This window comes from Geotrypetes seraphini, chromosome 13 (assembly GCF_902459505.1).
Source record: "Geotrypetes seraphini chromosome 13, aGeoSer1.1, whole genome shotgun sequence".
In the NCBI taxonomy this organism is placed as follows: domain Eukaryota; kingdom Metazoa; phylum Chordata; class Amphibia; order Gymnophiona; family Dermophiidae; genus Geotrypetes; species Geotrypetes seraphini.
In genome coordinates, this window is record NC_047096.1 from 48877193 (window position 1) to 48893170 (window position 15978).

The 15978-nt window shown below is 42.3% G+C and overlaps 1 protein-coding gene across 7 annotated transcripts in view; it reads left to right on the top strand.

Moving 5' to 3' along the window:
- ARHGAP32 (Rho GTPase activating protein 32) overlaps positions 1 to 15978 on the top strand; it is a 786874-nt gene that overhangs the window by 370810 nt on the left and 400086 nt on the right. For 6 of the 7 annotated variants that reach the window (XM_033918046.1, XM_033918043.1, XM_033918045.1 and 3 more), the window contains one exon: positions 6059 to 6167. In XM_033918046.1, coding sequence (XP_033773937.1) covers positions 6063 to 6167 — 105 coding nt within the window. In that variant the 5' untranslated portion in view covers positions 6059 to 6062. Of the gene's footprint in view, positions 1 to 6058; positions 6196 to 15978 lie in introns of all 7 variants that reach the window. The other variant, XM_033918048.1, reaches the window with a different exon arrangement.

A 15978-nucleotide genomic window follows, 5' to 3' on the forward strand; every position in this document is an offset into this window, starting at 1 on the left:
AGAATCCTGTCCTAAATACTGAGACCATTTTATATCTATGGGCTTCTTAGCATTTAACTTGCACTTCTAAATGTTAGTAAATGGGCCCTTCAGAGTAGCATTTTTCCATATCTAATTAAAAACAGTGGGGTAGACGGGGTGGTCAGTGCTTTTTTAGCCAGCAGTGGTGCTATCTCCAAATATTCAGTGCAGGGCCATGTCCAGGCTCTAGCAATGAATATCCATTTTGTGTCGCCGGCATAAGATTCCAAATTTCTTAATCTTGAGACAAAGTTTCATTTTAGGAAACATGACCATGATAAATATCACTACATGGGAAAGATATTTTATATTATCATATAACGTAGGGAGTAATCAAACTATTATCTGTGATATTCTCAATAACACTCTATTAAATCATAATTAAATCTATTAATTAGTGTAACTTGTAAAGATAGTGCTCAGACCCACAACCCTGTATTTGTTCAAGTGAAAAGAACTGAACATGGGCTGCCCTCAGACCATCATTGCACTATTGTTGTCTTACCGCCTAGATCATTTAAACAAAGCAGACAAACAGTAATACTTATCTGCTCGTTATGGCGGGTGCAGTGCTGGTCACGTAACAGGCAGGCCCAAGTATAAAAATAACCGTGTCAAAAACCCATGTTTTAAATCCTATAGCAGAGAAGCCATGAAACTAAAGTCTTCCCCTCGACTCGAGTTTCGCACACCAATGTTTCCTCAGGAGGAAAATTTTCTACAACATAAAACAATTTCCCATTACCACACTTATCATATACCTCACTCAAACCTTAAATATATATCTTTTATAAACTCAATCGCATATAAATTATCATTCTTAAAGCTTTTTACGGCTTTAATCTCTAGCATGTTCCAAAACCAGCCAGACAACGCTGACTGACTAACTGAATAGGAAACGTCAGGTCCCTCCCACCCTAATATACTGTAGGGACCAGACGTCACCCTCTCACGGAACTATGATTGGTCACGTACTGGTTAAACTTCATGTCATCCACTCTCCCCATTCATAGCTGGAACCAATCTATCTCATTATTTAAAACCTTCAGGACACAAAATATGCCAACTGTATATAAATCGATGCTCTTTTTCTAACAGAAACTGAGTTAAATCCCCGGAATATTTGTCTGCATGCAGCAACACCATGTACCACATATCTTCTATCACTTGACCTGCCTCCCTTCAATGCAAGACCAGCGGGGCGGACTCCAGATTACAACGGATATTACTTAAATGTTCCGCTATTCTAATTTTCACGCTCCGTTTAATGTGGCTGATGTAAAACTTATTATACGGACACACTATGCAATATACCAGAACTACTGAGGAACAATCGGTGTTAGTATGTAAATAAAATTTTTTCCCCTTCGACTTCGGGATAACTAAGTTGGTACTCTGCAGTACATATTGACAGTAAACACAATGACTGCATTCTATATGGCTCCTCCCCCTGTTAGTCATGCATGGGGAATCTCTGTGATGTAATAATTCTCCCATATTACATCCCCTTAAGAATGCAAATTTTGGAAACTCGTAATCCCGGATGAATCTGTAACACTGACCAATGTTTCCTGACAATTTGGATACCTTGTGACTATTGGTAGAAAAAGGTAAAATACATACAGTGGGGTTATCGATAGTGCGATGATGGTCTGAGGGCAGCCCATGTTCAGTTCTTTTCACTTTACAAGTTACACTAATTAAAAGATGTTTTACAGACATGCCCTACAGTGCCAAAGAAAGTTTACAGTGTTTCTTTTATTCTGCATTGACTATTCTCCTAACTTGAGTGAAATGGTGTGGCGGCCATGTTAATCCACGCTTCAAGGTAATATGTAGAAATAAAACAAAAACATAAAGGAAAAAAATATCACTTTTTTATTGGACTAACTTAATTTAGTTTATGATTAGTTTTTGAAGGTAACACCTTCTAATCTGAAGAAGGGTTTACTTTCGAGAGCTAATCATAAACCACATTAAGTTAGTCCAATAAAAAAGGTATTTTTCTCCTTTATGTTTTTGTTTTATTTCTACAAATTACCTAGTCTCCTAAGACAGTAACATTTTATTTGGAAAAGGTATGTAGTTGACCTTTAACCTGCCTCATGTGCTAGGGTTACTACCATTGAAAAGAGAAAAAGATGGTAATGCAAGCAAAATGTAACGGTAGGCCATAAATTGAAATTAAGAGGCTCACCTTGGATGCATCTGTGAAACATCTCTGCACATATCCCATAAAATTGACAGAGGCAGGTGGCTTCATAGAGACTAACCAATTTATTGAGGCATGGCCTTTCAAGTATTACTTTTTGTCTAGTTTTCCCTGGCTGGCCTAGAGTTAAAGAATCCCAGGAAAACTGCACAGATAGGATAAGATAATCTTCTTGTTTGGATTGGTGTCTCCAGATGGGTATTTTTTAATGAATAATCCAATATAAAAGGCAACAAAAACCATAACACTATAGCTATACTTAAATTGTTACCAAACCAACAACTTGCAGACATGAAGATAGTTTTGGCTGCAACTTAATTTCCCAATTGTTCATCGGGAAAAAGAATTGGATGTCATCAGCATAGAAATGATAGCTCACTTGCACATTTTGAATTATTTCCCCTAAGGACACCATGTAGAAGTTAAACATTAATTCCGAAAGTGCAGAGCCCCGAGGGACCCCTTTACCAACTGGTACAACTTCAGACATTTGCCCATTGCTTTGAACTCTAATTGAACGTCCATGAAAATAAGAAACAAACCAATCATACACTGTTCCACCTAAGCCCATCGCCCTCAATTTGGCCAGCATAATAGTATTATCTACTGCAGGGGTGTCAAAGTCCCTCCTTGAGGGCTGCAATCCAGTCAGATTTTCAGGATTTCCCCAATGAATATGCATGAGATCTATTTGCATGCACAGCTTTCATTGTATGCTAATAGATCTCATGCATATTCATTGCGAAAATCCTGAAAACCCGACTGGATTGCGGCCCTCAAGGAGGGCCTTTGACACCCCTGATCTACTGTGTCAAAAACAGGATTTAAACCCAATGGCCACATTGTATTAAAAAAATTAATTTCTGTTCTAGCTGATGTAGTCTCTTCTTAATATTGCCTTGATGTGGAAATGATACACAACAGTCAAACACGGTGCAATTAAATTCTTGAAAGAATGATTTTTATTAATGCAATGTCATGTAAGAGGATCTACTTCCCTTCTATGCTCAATGTTACAGTGATGTTCAAAGAGCCATGTTTTCAGCAGTCTCGAAGTGTGAGCCACATAACAAAGTTGACAGGGACACACTAATAGACAAACTACGTTTGAGGAAGTACGTGTAGTAAAGAATTTTAAATGCATAGGCCATCTACCAGAAATACGTACTTCAGTCCCTTCTTGCATAATATCACAGGTTGCTCATCTGCCACAACAAAAATGTCCCACTCGCCCTTGTTCCCTTGCAGTCCAAACATCCGATTTACAGAGATCAGCACTTCTATAAGAAATCACACAATCGGTGTCCTGAAAACATTGCTGTATTTGTAACATATTCCAATATTGTTTAATCTTCTTGCCTAATGCATTTGCAACCACAGAAAACCTCAAATTAATAAGGGATCATGGATTGATTCAGACCTTTAGCTTTATATCCTAATAATTGATCACGAGGATTACATAAAGCGCTGTTTTATGCTTTGGACACAACTGAAGGATGATATCCCCTTTTTTTGAGATATGGAGCATGTTCTCTGTAGAGTGTCCTTATATCAGTGATAAGATTTATGCTGCCGCTACTTAAATTTGAAGCTTTTTTCTCGACACGTTTGTCATTACTAGGTAACAGTTTAAGTACAGTTGTGGTATTATGGTTTAAGCACACTATGGCAGGAGTTAAAATCAATCTATAGGCAGGTACTACTTAGTGTGGTCTTAAAGGCCTGGATTCTGAAATCAGCACCTAGATCAGACATGGGCAACTCCGGTCCTCAAGGGCCGGAATCCAATCGAGTTTTCAAGATTTCCCCAATGAATATGCATGAGATCTATTTGCATGCACTGCTTTCAAAGCATATTCTTTGGGGGAAATCCTGAAAATCTGATTGGATTCTGGCCCTCGAGGACCGTAGTTGCCCATGTCTGACCTAGATCATGCCTACTGATGCCTAACTTAATTGCTTTAATTGGCTTTAGTTTAAAACATTTTATTTAAGGAATTAAATATATATACAATAATACAATAAATATTCATTACAATTAAATTCAAAATTCAAATATATCATAAATAATTTTCATTCCTCCAAAATATATTTTCCAAGTTACCTATTCATAATTCTATACAAGTTAATTGGCTTTAATCAGCATGGCAATTGACCGCACCATTTAAAATCAATTAAAAACTTGTTTAAAAAAATTAGGCACCAGGAGGCACCTACCAGGGTAGATGCCGGAATCACACCTACGGTATGGTGTCTAGTGGCACCTAAGTTCAATGTAGGCGTGGTTGGGGCAGAGATGACCTTAGGGTGGTGCCATTTTGCATGATTCTACTTAAAAGTTAGGTGCTGGAAATGTAGGCTTTTAAAACCGCGGCCTACATTACCGGCACCTATGTTTTTCTTAGGTGCTAGTAGCTGTGATTCTGTCAACGTCACCTAAGCATGATTGATACGCGGCTGGTACCATTTTGGTAGCTGCCGGTCGATTTGGGAACTGTTTACACTACTCCAGGTCAAAATTCTCATACTTGTTGCAGGTGTTCCCTTAGATCAGGGGTAGGCAATTCCTTGAGAGCCGGAGCCAGGTCAGGTTTTCAGGATATCCACAATGAATATGTATAAGATGGATCTGCATGCACTGCCTTCTTGAGATGCAAATATATCTCATGCATATTTATTGTGGATATCCTGAAAACCTGACCTGGCTCTGGCTCTCGAGAACCGGAATTGCCTTCCCCTGCTTTAGATAAATGCATTCATTGAGGGCACTTCTGTAAAGTGCACCAAACGTTAGGCACCAAAATCCTGGGTGCCGAATGTGAATTCTATAATGAGATCTGGGTGTCTGGATCGGAAGACTAGCCAGGTTATGACATCAGGGGGGGTCATACCATTTTTGGCTGTCTCCCCCTGTGGCAGTGCATGTACTGCCATTATTTCCCTCACTCCCACACCCTGTGCAGCAGTGTCTCCTTTCCCTCCTCCCTGTGGTCCAGGGTCTCTTTCAAATTCCCCTTACCCCTAGTCCACAAGCTGCTGCTACAGTTCTCTGGTGTTGGCTCTTTCAGGGCAGCCTCACCTCTTGCTGACCCGGAAGCTCTCTCTCTGCACAGTTTAAGGGAGTTTTATTAGTCCGTGGTGGTAAGTGGTTTGTAAGCTGCCAGCTGAAGAAACTCTGAATATTCTTTGCCAGGGCATGTGTTGCTTCCGGCATTGACATGGTATGTGTGCAAATGCAGTAATTAATTGGGCACTGGCTGATGTTCAGACTGGAGCCCAGTTAATTTGGCGTATAAAGTTAGGACAGCTGTTTTGCTGTCCCAACTTAATGTGATTACTTAACTGGCAAGCAGAGCAAATATCAACACCAATCAGCTAAGCTGTAGTTCTGCACAAACTCCACCTCCAGACTGCCCCTAATCTATTATAAGATGGCAAGGAAATGGTCGGTTAGTGGTGATATTCAGTGGCACTTCCTGGTTAAATTTCACTGAACATTAGCAGCCAGCCAACTCTGGGTTTAACTGGGCAGAAAAGCTTTTTTGAATATTAAGTCCATATGTTCATGGTGCACTGCTGGTTTGTAAAGTTTATTTTTAGTGAAGCAATAGATTTGGATGTTTCTAACTGAAGGAAAGGGGAATCCAATTTGGTGCTTATAGGAAAAATCCCTTTATAAATTTTGTTTTTACCCATAACGGCAGAAGGAGTGTTCTAGACAAAGAGGTTTCAGTTTTCTATGCAATATTGCTGCGAAGTAGATGTGTGTAAATGCTTCTATACCTCTGTGATAACATGAACCTTCTCTTTTTTTTCTCTAAATAGAATAATGAAGTCTTCACTACACATTGAAGAAGATGATTTTGTGCCTGAGCTTCAGAGGAGCATTCATCCCCGTGAGAGGCCTGACTGGGAAGAGACCATCAGTGCCATGGTATGCCCACAGCATGACTTGTATATAGGTATTTGTGGCTTTTTATCCAGTATTTAATAGTTACCTGACTTTGGCATTCTTTTTGTCTGTTAGTGAAAGACCATTGAAAGCTGTCAGTTATTGTCTGGAGGCCTGTGTGCCAGAAAGTAAAGGCAAATATTGTTTGAATATTTTACCGTAAGGCTCAGGAGTAAGCATAGGTACGGAGATCAAGTGTCTGTTGGCTATTTAGTATTCCATTCTGTTGCACCATGGTAAGGTAATGTCACTGGAGTTGTGAAACACAGACCAAGGAATATCTGTACTTTTTCTGGTTTATGGTGGAGCCAAGACGTGGGCATTGAACGTGAGTGGTGGGCATTGAACAATCTGCCTCATGTGCTTGATACTGGAAAGCCTAACAGTTGTGATGGGAACCGGGATGGCCCAGACAGAATAGGTATCCGCCTAGGGAAGCAGTATTTGAGGGATTGCAGGAAAGCAGTATCTCCTCTCCACTCCTCCCACCTCCCCCCCTCCCCCACCCAAGATGTTGACCAAATTTCAGGTTCAATTTCTATTTGGCACCAAAATCTGTTCAAAACTCTAGTTTGAGGGGCATCATTTTGAATCTGTGCGGGTCTGTCTACTCGCAGGGGCACTGGTTTATGTCTTCATCTTCACCCCTGACGCAGCTTTCTATTAACAAAATGGGGACTCTCTTGGGTTTTGGAGGAGACTGGCCGCACAAAACTTAAGGAGATACATAGCCAGTAGCAGTACCACTGGATCCTGAATGCAAGCCTAAGTACCTCTCTTTTTTGACTTTGAAATATACAGTGCTGGTGCCTAGATATGCTTGTACTGACAGCACATTTTTTGTGAATGATTTCAGTCTGCCACGCTCTGATCTTTATTGAAGTATTAATTACTGGACTGCGATATAGCAGAATTTGAGCGGTTTGGAGTTGCAGCACCAAATTGGAGGGTTTTCTTGGGTCCCATGAAACCCTTTAACTGAGGTTCCTTTTTTCTCCAATATATACTGTATATTGGTGCTCCTCTATTTGTATGATATGGGTTTCTAGAATTGAGTCAGCTGGAATCAAGTGTCTAGCGCAGACATGGGCAAACTACAGCCCGCGGGCCATATCCGCCTGTTTAGTTTTTTAAACCAGCCCATGGCGTCAGAGGCAGCCGTAGTTTGTCCATGTCTGCAGCCCTTTCTCTTACCGCTGAACAAAGCACCTACTGTAAACTTTTAGCTGTCGCGCAAGCAGGGCCGGCATTAGGGGCTATCTGCACTGGTCTGATGCTGTCCTTACCGTCCGTCGCTGACAAATCCATTTTTGCTGCAGGTCTCCAGCCGTGTCAGCCAATCTGAACAGCTGCCTATGGCTCACTTCCCTGCTTTCTTTTGCCCTGGCCTTCCAGGTGGAAACTGGAAGTTACATCATTGGGGATGGACCATGGCAGAAGGAAAGCAGGGAGGGAAGCTGTAAGCAGCGCTTCAGATTGGCTGCCGCGGCTAAAAGTCCCCTGCAGCAAAAATGGATTTTTCCACGATGGAAGGTAACAAAGGCAGAAATTGCTGTTTCCTCCTGCAGCATCAGACCCACTGTCACCCCCCGTTGCCCCTCCCCCTGCTGCTCCTCCCGCCCCTCCCTGGTCGCCTGCCCCTCTGTCAAATTTAAGATCCCATTGTGGCCCACGAGTCAAAAAGTTTGCCCACCCCTGGACTAGCGTATATTATTTCTGTTCCTTATACAGTATATGATTAAATAACTTTCCCAAAATCACAAAGAACAGAGTGAGATTTGAACCAGGATTCCTTGGTTGTCAGCCTGGTGCTTTAAACACTAGGCTCTGTCTTTGCTCCTTTTTTTCCCATATTAACTTTCTATTCAAGTACTTAAATCAAATATAAAAAGATTAATACCAGGAAGGAGAATAGTAACAGCTTTGATATAAAATACATATTATCTTCAGCAAGACCCAACAGGGACCAGCTCATTTCATCACAGCAAGGTCCATTGTCTGATCTAGTAATTCATTGGAGGCTGGGATTGCATGTTCATTTTGATATTGCTGAATTTGTTCTATGTTTTTCCAGTCTGTAGAAATCTTCCAATTTCAAGCCAGCCTCGTATTGCAAAAAAAAAAAATAAATAAAAATAAAAAGGCTAATACAGGGTTCTTCTTATTGTTGACGAGTAGATAAACATCCTGAGATTAGTTTGTGCTTCAAATTCTCACTTTGCTGGAGCCTGTGTGGATCTGGAAGTCAAACTTAATCCTTCCCATCTTGAGAAGGGGTTGGTGCTTTGTGCAGGAATTAATATTTTCTCCTGCTGGGTTCTTATTGTTCGTAAAATGTGCAGCCTAAGGCACTGGCTGAGCCAGGACAGACACTCTATTTGTAGGATTGTATCAGAAATATGACTGGAATGTAGGTTTGGTGGTGTTAGTTTGCTGGTTTAAATCATTTTATTGACTGATTCTTATTCTGTGTAAGTTTGGAGGAAAGGTGGTAGAGGGGAAATATGATACAGACGTTTAAATACCTATCCTATATAATAAAACCCTAGAGCGCGCATGTGCTCTTGAAATTTCGTGATCCCTACCGCTGTGATTTCTGATCCGTGGCAGCCAATCCGGCGGCAGGGAACATTTGGCCACTCCCCTCCTCCCGCCCTCACTCGCCATGGAAGCCAGGCAAGCTCTCTCCCTGCGCGTCCTCAGCAGGGAACACACCTCCCGCCCTAACTCGTCGCTGCCGCCGACGCCGCTGCTGATCCTCCTCTAAAGAGCAGCCTGCGATAGTGTCCGGCTTTAGCGAACCTCGCAGGCCGCTCTCCACCCTCGGTAGCACGTTGCCTCTGACGCACGGGATCGCGTCAGAGGGAACGTGCTACCGAGTTGGAGAGCGGCCTGTGAGGTTCGCTAAAGCCGGACACCATCGCAGGCTGCTCTTTAGAGGAGGATCAGCCACCACGGGGATCGTGAGAAGAGCTGCCGGTACTTTGGAAACTTGCAGGCCAGCCTGCGGGAAGGGAAGGGGGAGGGGCCGAACGGAGCAGGACAGCTCACGGTAAGAGAAGGGAATGGAGGGTGGGGGAAATTGCTGCTATTACTTCACAGGGACCTGGAGGGGAAGGGAAATACCGCTGCTGCTTCTGCAAAGGAAAGTGGGGGGGGGGGGAGAGAGACAGAAAGAAATACAGACAGACAAAGGGTGCCAGGGAGAGAGAGAGAAAAATAGCAGGAGGGAGAGAGACAGAAAGAAAGGAAGAAAGAGACAGGAGCAGGGAGAAAGACATAAAGAAAGAAAGACAGACAGACAGGCATATATTCTAGCACCCGTTAATGTAATGGGCTTAAACACTAGTGTGGTATAAATGCACATGAGGCGAGTCTTTTTCGTTTGAAAGGAAATTCTGGAATGAGAGGGCATAGGATGAAGTTAAGAGGTGATAGGCTCAAGAGTAATCTAAGGAAATACTTTTTTACAGAAAGGGTGGTAGATGCATGGAACAGTCTCCCGATAGAAGTGGTGGAGACAAAGAATGTGTCTGAATTCAAGAAAGCCTGGGATAGGCAAGTGGGATCCCATAAGGAGAAGAGGAGAAAGTGGATGCTGCGGATGAACCATTTGGCCTTTATCTGCCATCATGTTTCTGTTCAAGTTTCAGTTTGTCTGTAATCTAACACATAGGTGCCAACATATCAAACTGGTTGATTGGGGGTACCAAACACAAAACAAATTACCCCTCCCTGCTCTAAAATGAAGGAGCTTGCTCTATATTGAGGGTGCTTAGCACAGGAGTATAGCCAGAAGTTCATTTTGGAGGGTCCCAAATGTGGGCTGAGGGGGCCAGGCACTCTCTCCCCCATCCCCTTCACCCCACTGCCCCCTCAAGACGTTAAAGTATACATTTGCTGGGGCTGGGGTTTTGGCCTACACGAGTTCTGCCTGTGCTGTCCGAGCAGCATTTAAGTCAGTATGTGTACTTCGGATGTTGATTCTAGCATTCCCATATATGCTCATTTCAGTCGCTTACTCTGTTCTGCAAAGCCCCCAAAATAGCTGACTTTGATTTAGGCACTAACTGTGATATTCAATAGCACTTAACAGGTTAAGTGCCCCAGAATATTAGTGGCTAGCCCTGACCAAGTGATTTAACTGGTTAGCAGCCAGCTAAGTCGCTTTGAATATTGGGCCTGTAGTTTTTTTCAAAATCTTGTCCTGAACTACTGGACCTCTTCCTTCTTACTGCCACATTCTGTCTTCTTCCCTAGTGGAAGAGTCTCTCTGTTGACCTGTTATATCCTGCTTTTTCACCAGTCTACTGGATATCCCCTCTTTTTGCTTTGATCTCCCTCCCTCTTGACGTCTTGTACATCTACTTCTCTGTTGCTATCTTTTGTCAGTGTTGAGTCTGTTAAAATAGCTTTTTTACCACTTCGATGCTTGGGATATAGGTGGTTTACCAAGTTCTATAAACAAATAATAAATTAATAATAATTAATTGCCATACGACTTTCATTCGGTGGTACAGGCATTGATTTTGACATGCCTATATTACTGTAATATGCTTTATTTGGGAATAACTAAAATTAGATATAAAACATTACAGCAATTGATGAATTTTACTGCAAGGTTAATCTTGGGAATCTCACGCACAGAACATATTACCCCTGTGCTAAAACAGTTGCACTGGCTTCCAGTGCTGCAAAGGGTTTGTTAACCAGATCCCTGGATTACTTGTTTGTTTGTGGGAAGCCTGATGGCGATTCTGCCTTTTATCTGCTACTGTATGAGGATAGAGATGTTGGGTAGGGGGTGGGGAGTTAGGAATTATTACAGTTAAAAATTGTTTTCTATCAACTGCCTGTAGTTTCATTATTTTTCTTTTTTTGTATGTTGAACTTTCTGTGATACTCCTTTGTCATCAATAAAATTGTTTGAAATACAAATTGTTGTCGGTGATACATCAGAGTTTGTATGGATCTGTTCCTTTGAATTTTCAGTCTTTGTGGGAGGTGTATCAGCCGTGGAGGAACTTAAGGTCTTTGGGTACTATGAGATTAACCTCTGAAACGGAGAATACTGTCCAGTATGCAATGTTCTCTCCAGACATTTTTTCCAGCCGGGTGGCATGAAAAAGTAGTCAGGGGGGGGGGGGCAGGACGGGGAAATTTGGTGGTGGGGAAAATTAAATGTGTACTATTTTTATTAGTTAATTATTATAAACTAGTGTTTAAGCCCGTTACATTAACGGGTGCTAGAATAGATGTGTACACTTAGCCCACAAAATCAGCCCCTCCCCAATGAGAGAGCAGATGCCGCCCCATCCTAGGCAACCACCAGCAGCAATCAACCATGCCTTCGCTGGTCCTGCCTCCAGCAACAATCTCCCCGCAGCGATCTCCAGTCACCACACGCAGGTAGGAAGGGCCTCTGCTGAAAATGAACCGTTCTAGGCCTTTAGGTTAGTAGACAGTTATGCTGTGATTCTATAACTGTCAAACTCCTCCTATCTAAGATGTTTTCTGACTCGTCCGAGTGAAAATTAAAAGAAAAAAGTACAGAACCCTGTAAAACTATGAATAAGGTAGATGAAAGAAACAAAATAAAGTAGAAACCAACAAAATAAAACTTAAAAATATAAGAGAGAGACACTGAAGCCCAGATCTTACTCAGGCAACATTCTAGAACAGAATAATCGCGGAAACAGAAAGTAGGCAGGACCCAGCAGCAAGGAAGGCCCTAAGCAAGCAAGAGCAGCAAGTTGTAAGCTTCCCTCCCTCGCTGACCTGTCTCCCGCCTTAGCCTGTAGCAAACTCATGCTCCAGGGCTCTAACGGTAACACTGTGCATACCGGCTTCACTTCTCTTCCTTCCCCTCCCCCCGGGACGTAACTTCCAGTTTCGAAGAGAAGGGAAGCCGGCACGTACAGTGTTACCGTTAGAGCCCCCGAGCATGGGTTCAAGTCGCTTGCTGGCATTAAAAAAAAAAAAAAAAGTCAGGCAGGAGTCAAACACTGAATGTTCGGTGGCTCTTCAGTCTGTGCCAAGTCAGCCCGGGAAATCCCCAAGCTGGTGAGAGGATTTTTAAAAAATGTTGAGCAGCGGCGGCAGCAGGATTCGTGACCGAGATGACAGCCGGGCGGTCATCTAAATTAGCCGGCGGAGCGCCCGGCTAAAAGGCGCTAGGGAGAACACTAGGTACGGTATGTTAAATCCAGAGTGGCAATGTTGTCTGTAGCAGGGGTCAAATTTTGAAATTTCCTCCTTGGTATCCTGAGGACCTGTTCCGAACGCTTACAGTTTAGAAAGAAACAACTGTTTGTGGAGGCTTTTTTTTTTTAACTATTTGGTAGATTTATTTTTGGAATTTTAAGCTGTGGTTATTGCACTTTATATATAGTGCTGGCTAATGTGTAAGTTTTTTGAGGTCTCGAAACTACTTTTAGGGGATGAATTTGCTATGTAATTGCAATGTTATTTGAATGCACTTTGTAAATGTATTGTGTGTGAATTATTAACCGCTTAGTTTTAGATGGTCTAGAAATATTAGAAATAAATAATAAATAAATGTGACATTGCTCTTAGAAGTTAGAATTCTGTGCCAGTAAATATTTATTGTTTATTAAATTCTTGATATACTTGGGTGCTCATTTGCAAAGTACCTAGACACACAAAACACCATAGGTTACTATGGTTAGAGTTACAATATGGCTCCAGAAAAAGGAGGATGGATTGAGACTTTCGGGTTTTACTTCCATTGCTTTCAATGGAAGTAAAACCAGGATGTTTCTCAATCCGCCCTCCTTTTTCTGGAGCCGTATTGTAACCCTACTATGGTACTTTGTGTGTCTAAGTGCTTTGAAAACGAGCTCCGTAGCATGTTTAATTCTTTTTTGGACTGGAGGCAGCAGTTTAACCTCACCTAATCTTATGGGGCTGGATTCACTAAGCCCACTGATCGTGTTTACGATTGTGTACCAACCCGATTTTTCTCCGACCCAATTCACCACCTTGTGGCCAATCATCCTCCAATCTGATCTGCACATGCAAATGAGGGGAAATATCATACAAATTAGGAAGGCAGCAATTCACTAAACCAAATCAGGAACACCGACTGGGCTGGCCGATCAAAAAATAAGCGACTGCTGAGGACCAGTCGCTCACGTCTCTGCCGCCCTGCCTGCCTCTCTGCCCTGACAGCGCACCCTTACTCCGAAATAGAAGCAAACCTGCTCCCTGCCACCCTTCGAGCCTGTGGTTTTAACCCTCGGGTTTAAAGCAGGGCTGCATTGCGGCGTGTTCTGCTCTGTTCCAGTTGTTACATAGAAACATAGAAACATAGAAGATGACGGCAGAAAAGGGCTACAGCCCATCAAGTCTGCCCACTCTGCTTACCCACCCCCTGTCTATGCCCTAATGACCCAATTTCCTTATCTTGACTCTCATAGGGATCCCACATGGGTATCCCATTTATTCTTAAAGTCTGGCACGCTGTCTGCCTCTATCACCTGCACTGGAAGCTTGTTCCAATGATCAACCACTCTCTCTGTGAAGAAATACTTTCTGGTGTCGCCATGAAATTTTCCACCCCTGAGTTTGAGTGGGTGCCCTCTTGTGGCCGAGGGTCCCTTGAGAAAGAAAATATCATCTTCCACTTCGACACGTCCCGTGAGGTACTTAAATGTTTCAATCATGTCTCCCCTCTCCCTACGTTCCTCAAGAGTGTAGAGCTGCAATTTGTTCAGTCTCTTTTGGTTTTCTTATTTATAATTATTAAAAATCTTTGTGCATTTCATCAAACAGATATTTATTTAAAATCCACGTGCTAGAAACTATATACTTTTATAATATTTCATAAGTGTTCAGTTCCCAATCTCCTGCATTGGAGCCACAGTGAGATTATTTTGGGACCATCATGATACTTATGGGTCCCTTAAGCTGATATCTTCAATCTCTTGCTTATCCCCATGGCTGGAGCTCCTGATATACCTATGTACTCAATACTATTGTAATAGCACTTATATTGTCCTCTCCAGCTTGGGTGGTTTTGTCTTGTGGCTCCGCAGGAATCCTCCACCAAATGTGCAAAATATGTGAATAATTCTCTCTACAACTCAGAACACACCGCAGTGCAGTCCCGCTTTAAACCTGCGGGTTAAAACTAAGGGCTAATGAGAAAGTCAAAAGTAAAGCCTCCTACTTTCAAAAAATCGATGTGAATAAAAAAAAAAAGAGAGAAGACCTATGTGACCAGCATTGGTGCTGATCGTATAACTCCTGCTGCATTATTTAACACAACAACGGTTTCCGGCCACTATACAGCAATTGCTCGTGCCAATAATCTCTCTGCCGGGGTTTACGCTAGAAGGTTCACACTAAATTGCTCGAGCCATTGATCTCTCTTCCGGGGCTTACGGTAGAAGGCAATGCATGTTCACGGAGGGCCAACGCATGCGCAGACCATCCACAGGCAAAGCAGATGGTCTGTGCATGCGTCGGGATCGCTCTGCAGCAATTCTTGTGGTCGGTGTGTGGCGTGCCTCCGATCGCCCCCATTTGCATGAGGACGCATTGTGGATCAGTCGGCTGGCCAAAGAGCAGATCGGATCGCTCATGGAGCAGGAAGGTTAGTGAATCTAGCCCATGGTCTTTTTACCTCTAAATTTGCACCCATATTTTGTCTTGCATACAGTACATACTGGAAGGTTTCCCCTGTACAGGTTTGGGGTTGAATTTGTGGTTTCTGTTGTGGTTTTTTTGTGTTGATAATAAAAATATTAATAACCAGAAAAAGCATGGCTGGATTTGAGGGTAAAGAATGAAAAATTTTGTAAATACAAAAGCTGTAATGATCAAGTAAAAAAACCTTGACAAAAGTTATAAAAATCATTTTTAACCAAAGTTCCTTTTTCAAAGCCATGATGTCAAAATAAAGGTTTTGAGTCCTATTTAGTTAACAAAATGTCAAATATTGGCCGCTTTGAGTTTTGTACCATCTTTTATTTTGATTGTAATATGTTTTCTAACATAAGGGCACCATAAATAGAGGGTGTTCAGCTCTAATGCATGCTTAGCACATAGAAAAACGCTTACCACAAAATGTGATAATTTTACATTTCCTAACTACTAAGCATGTGTTAATGAATTTCTTCAAATATTTTTTTAAAAGGGTATGTCATGGGTGGGGAATGAACATGTCTGCGGTAAATCAGGCAGTATGTTTTCATTAATACACACAAATTGGTCAATAAAGAATGTAGGAGTACATAGTGACTCCTAAATAGGAGGCAGTAAGGGCCTGGTTCTATAAATGGCGCCTAAAACTTAGGCCCGGAGCACTGTGGCACTTAAGCACAATTAGGGGCACTTTATAGAATCGTACCTACTGGTGCCTAAAATGGGCTTAGGTGTCGATAAGCGTCCTAACGTTAGACACACCCTATTTATGCCTGGATTTTCTTGGCCTAAATGAGTGCACCTAAGTCCAAAACAGGTGCCTACATGAAAAACACACCTATGAACTGCCCCCCCCAGCCATCCTTGGACTAGGCACCTACCTCAAAGTGCATAGCGTGGGTTTTAGCGCCGGCAACGGCGGTAACTGCTCCAACACTTATATGAGCATCGGAGCTATTACCATTGCTGCCGGCGCTAAAACCCACCCTATGCTTTCGTAAAAGAGGGGGAGTATTAGGCATCTACAAAGTTAGGTGACTACCATCCAATTAAGTACAGTTTACTTCATGATGAATAAATTATGGGGCCCTTTTATTATCTACAATGAATATGCATGAGAGAGATT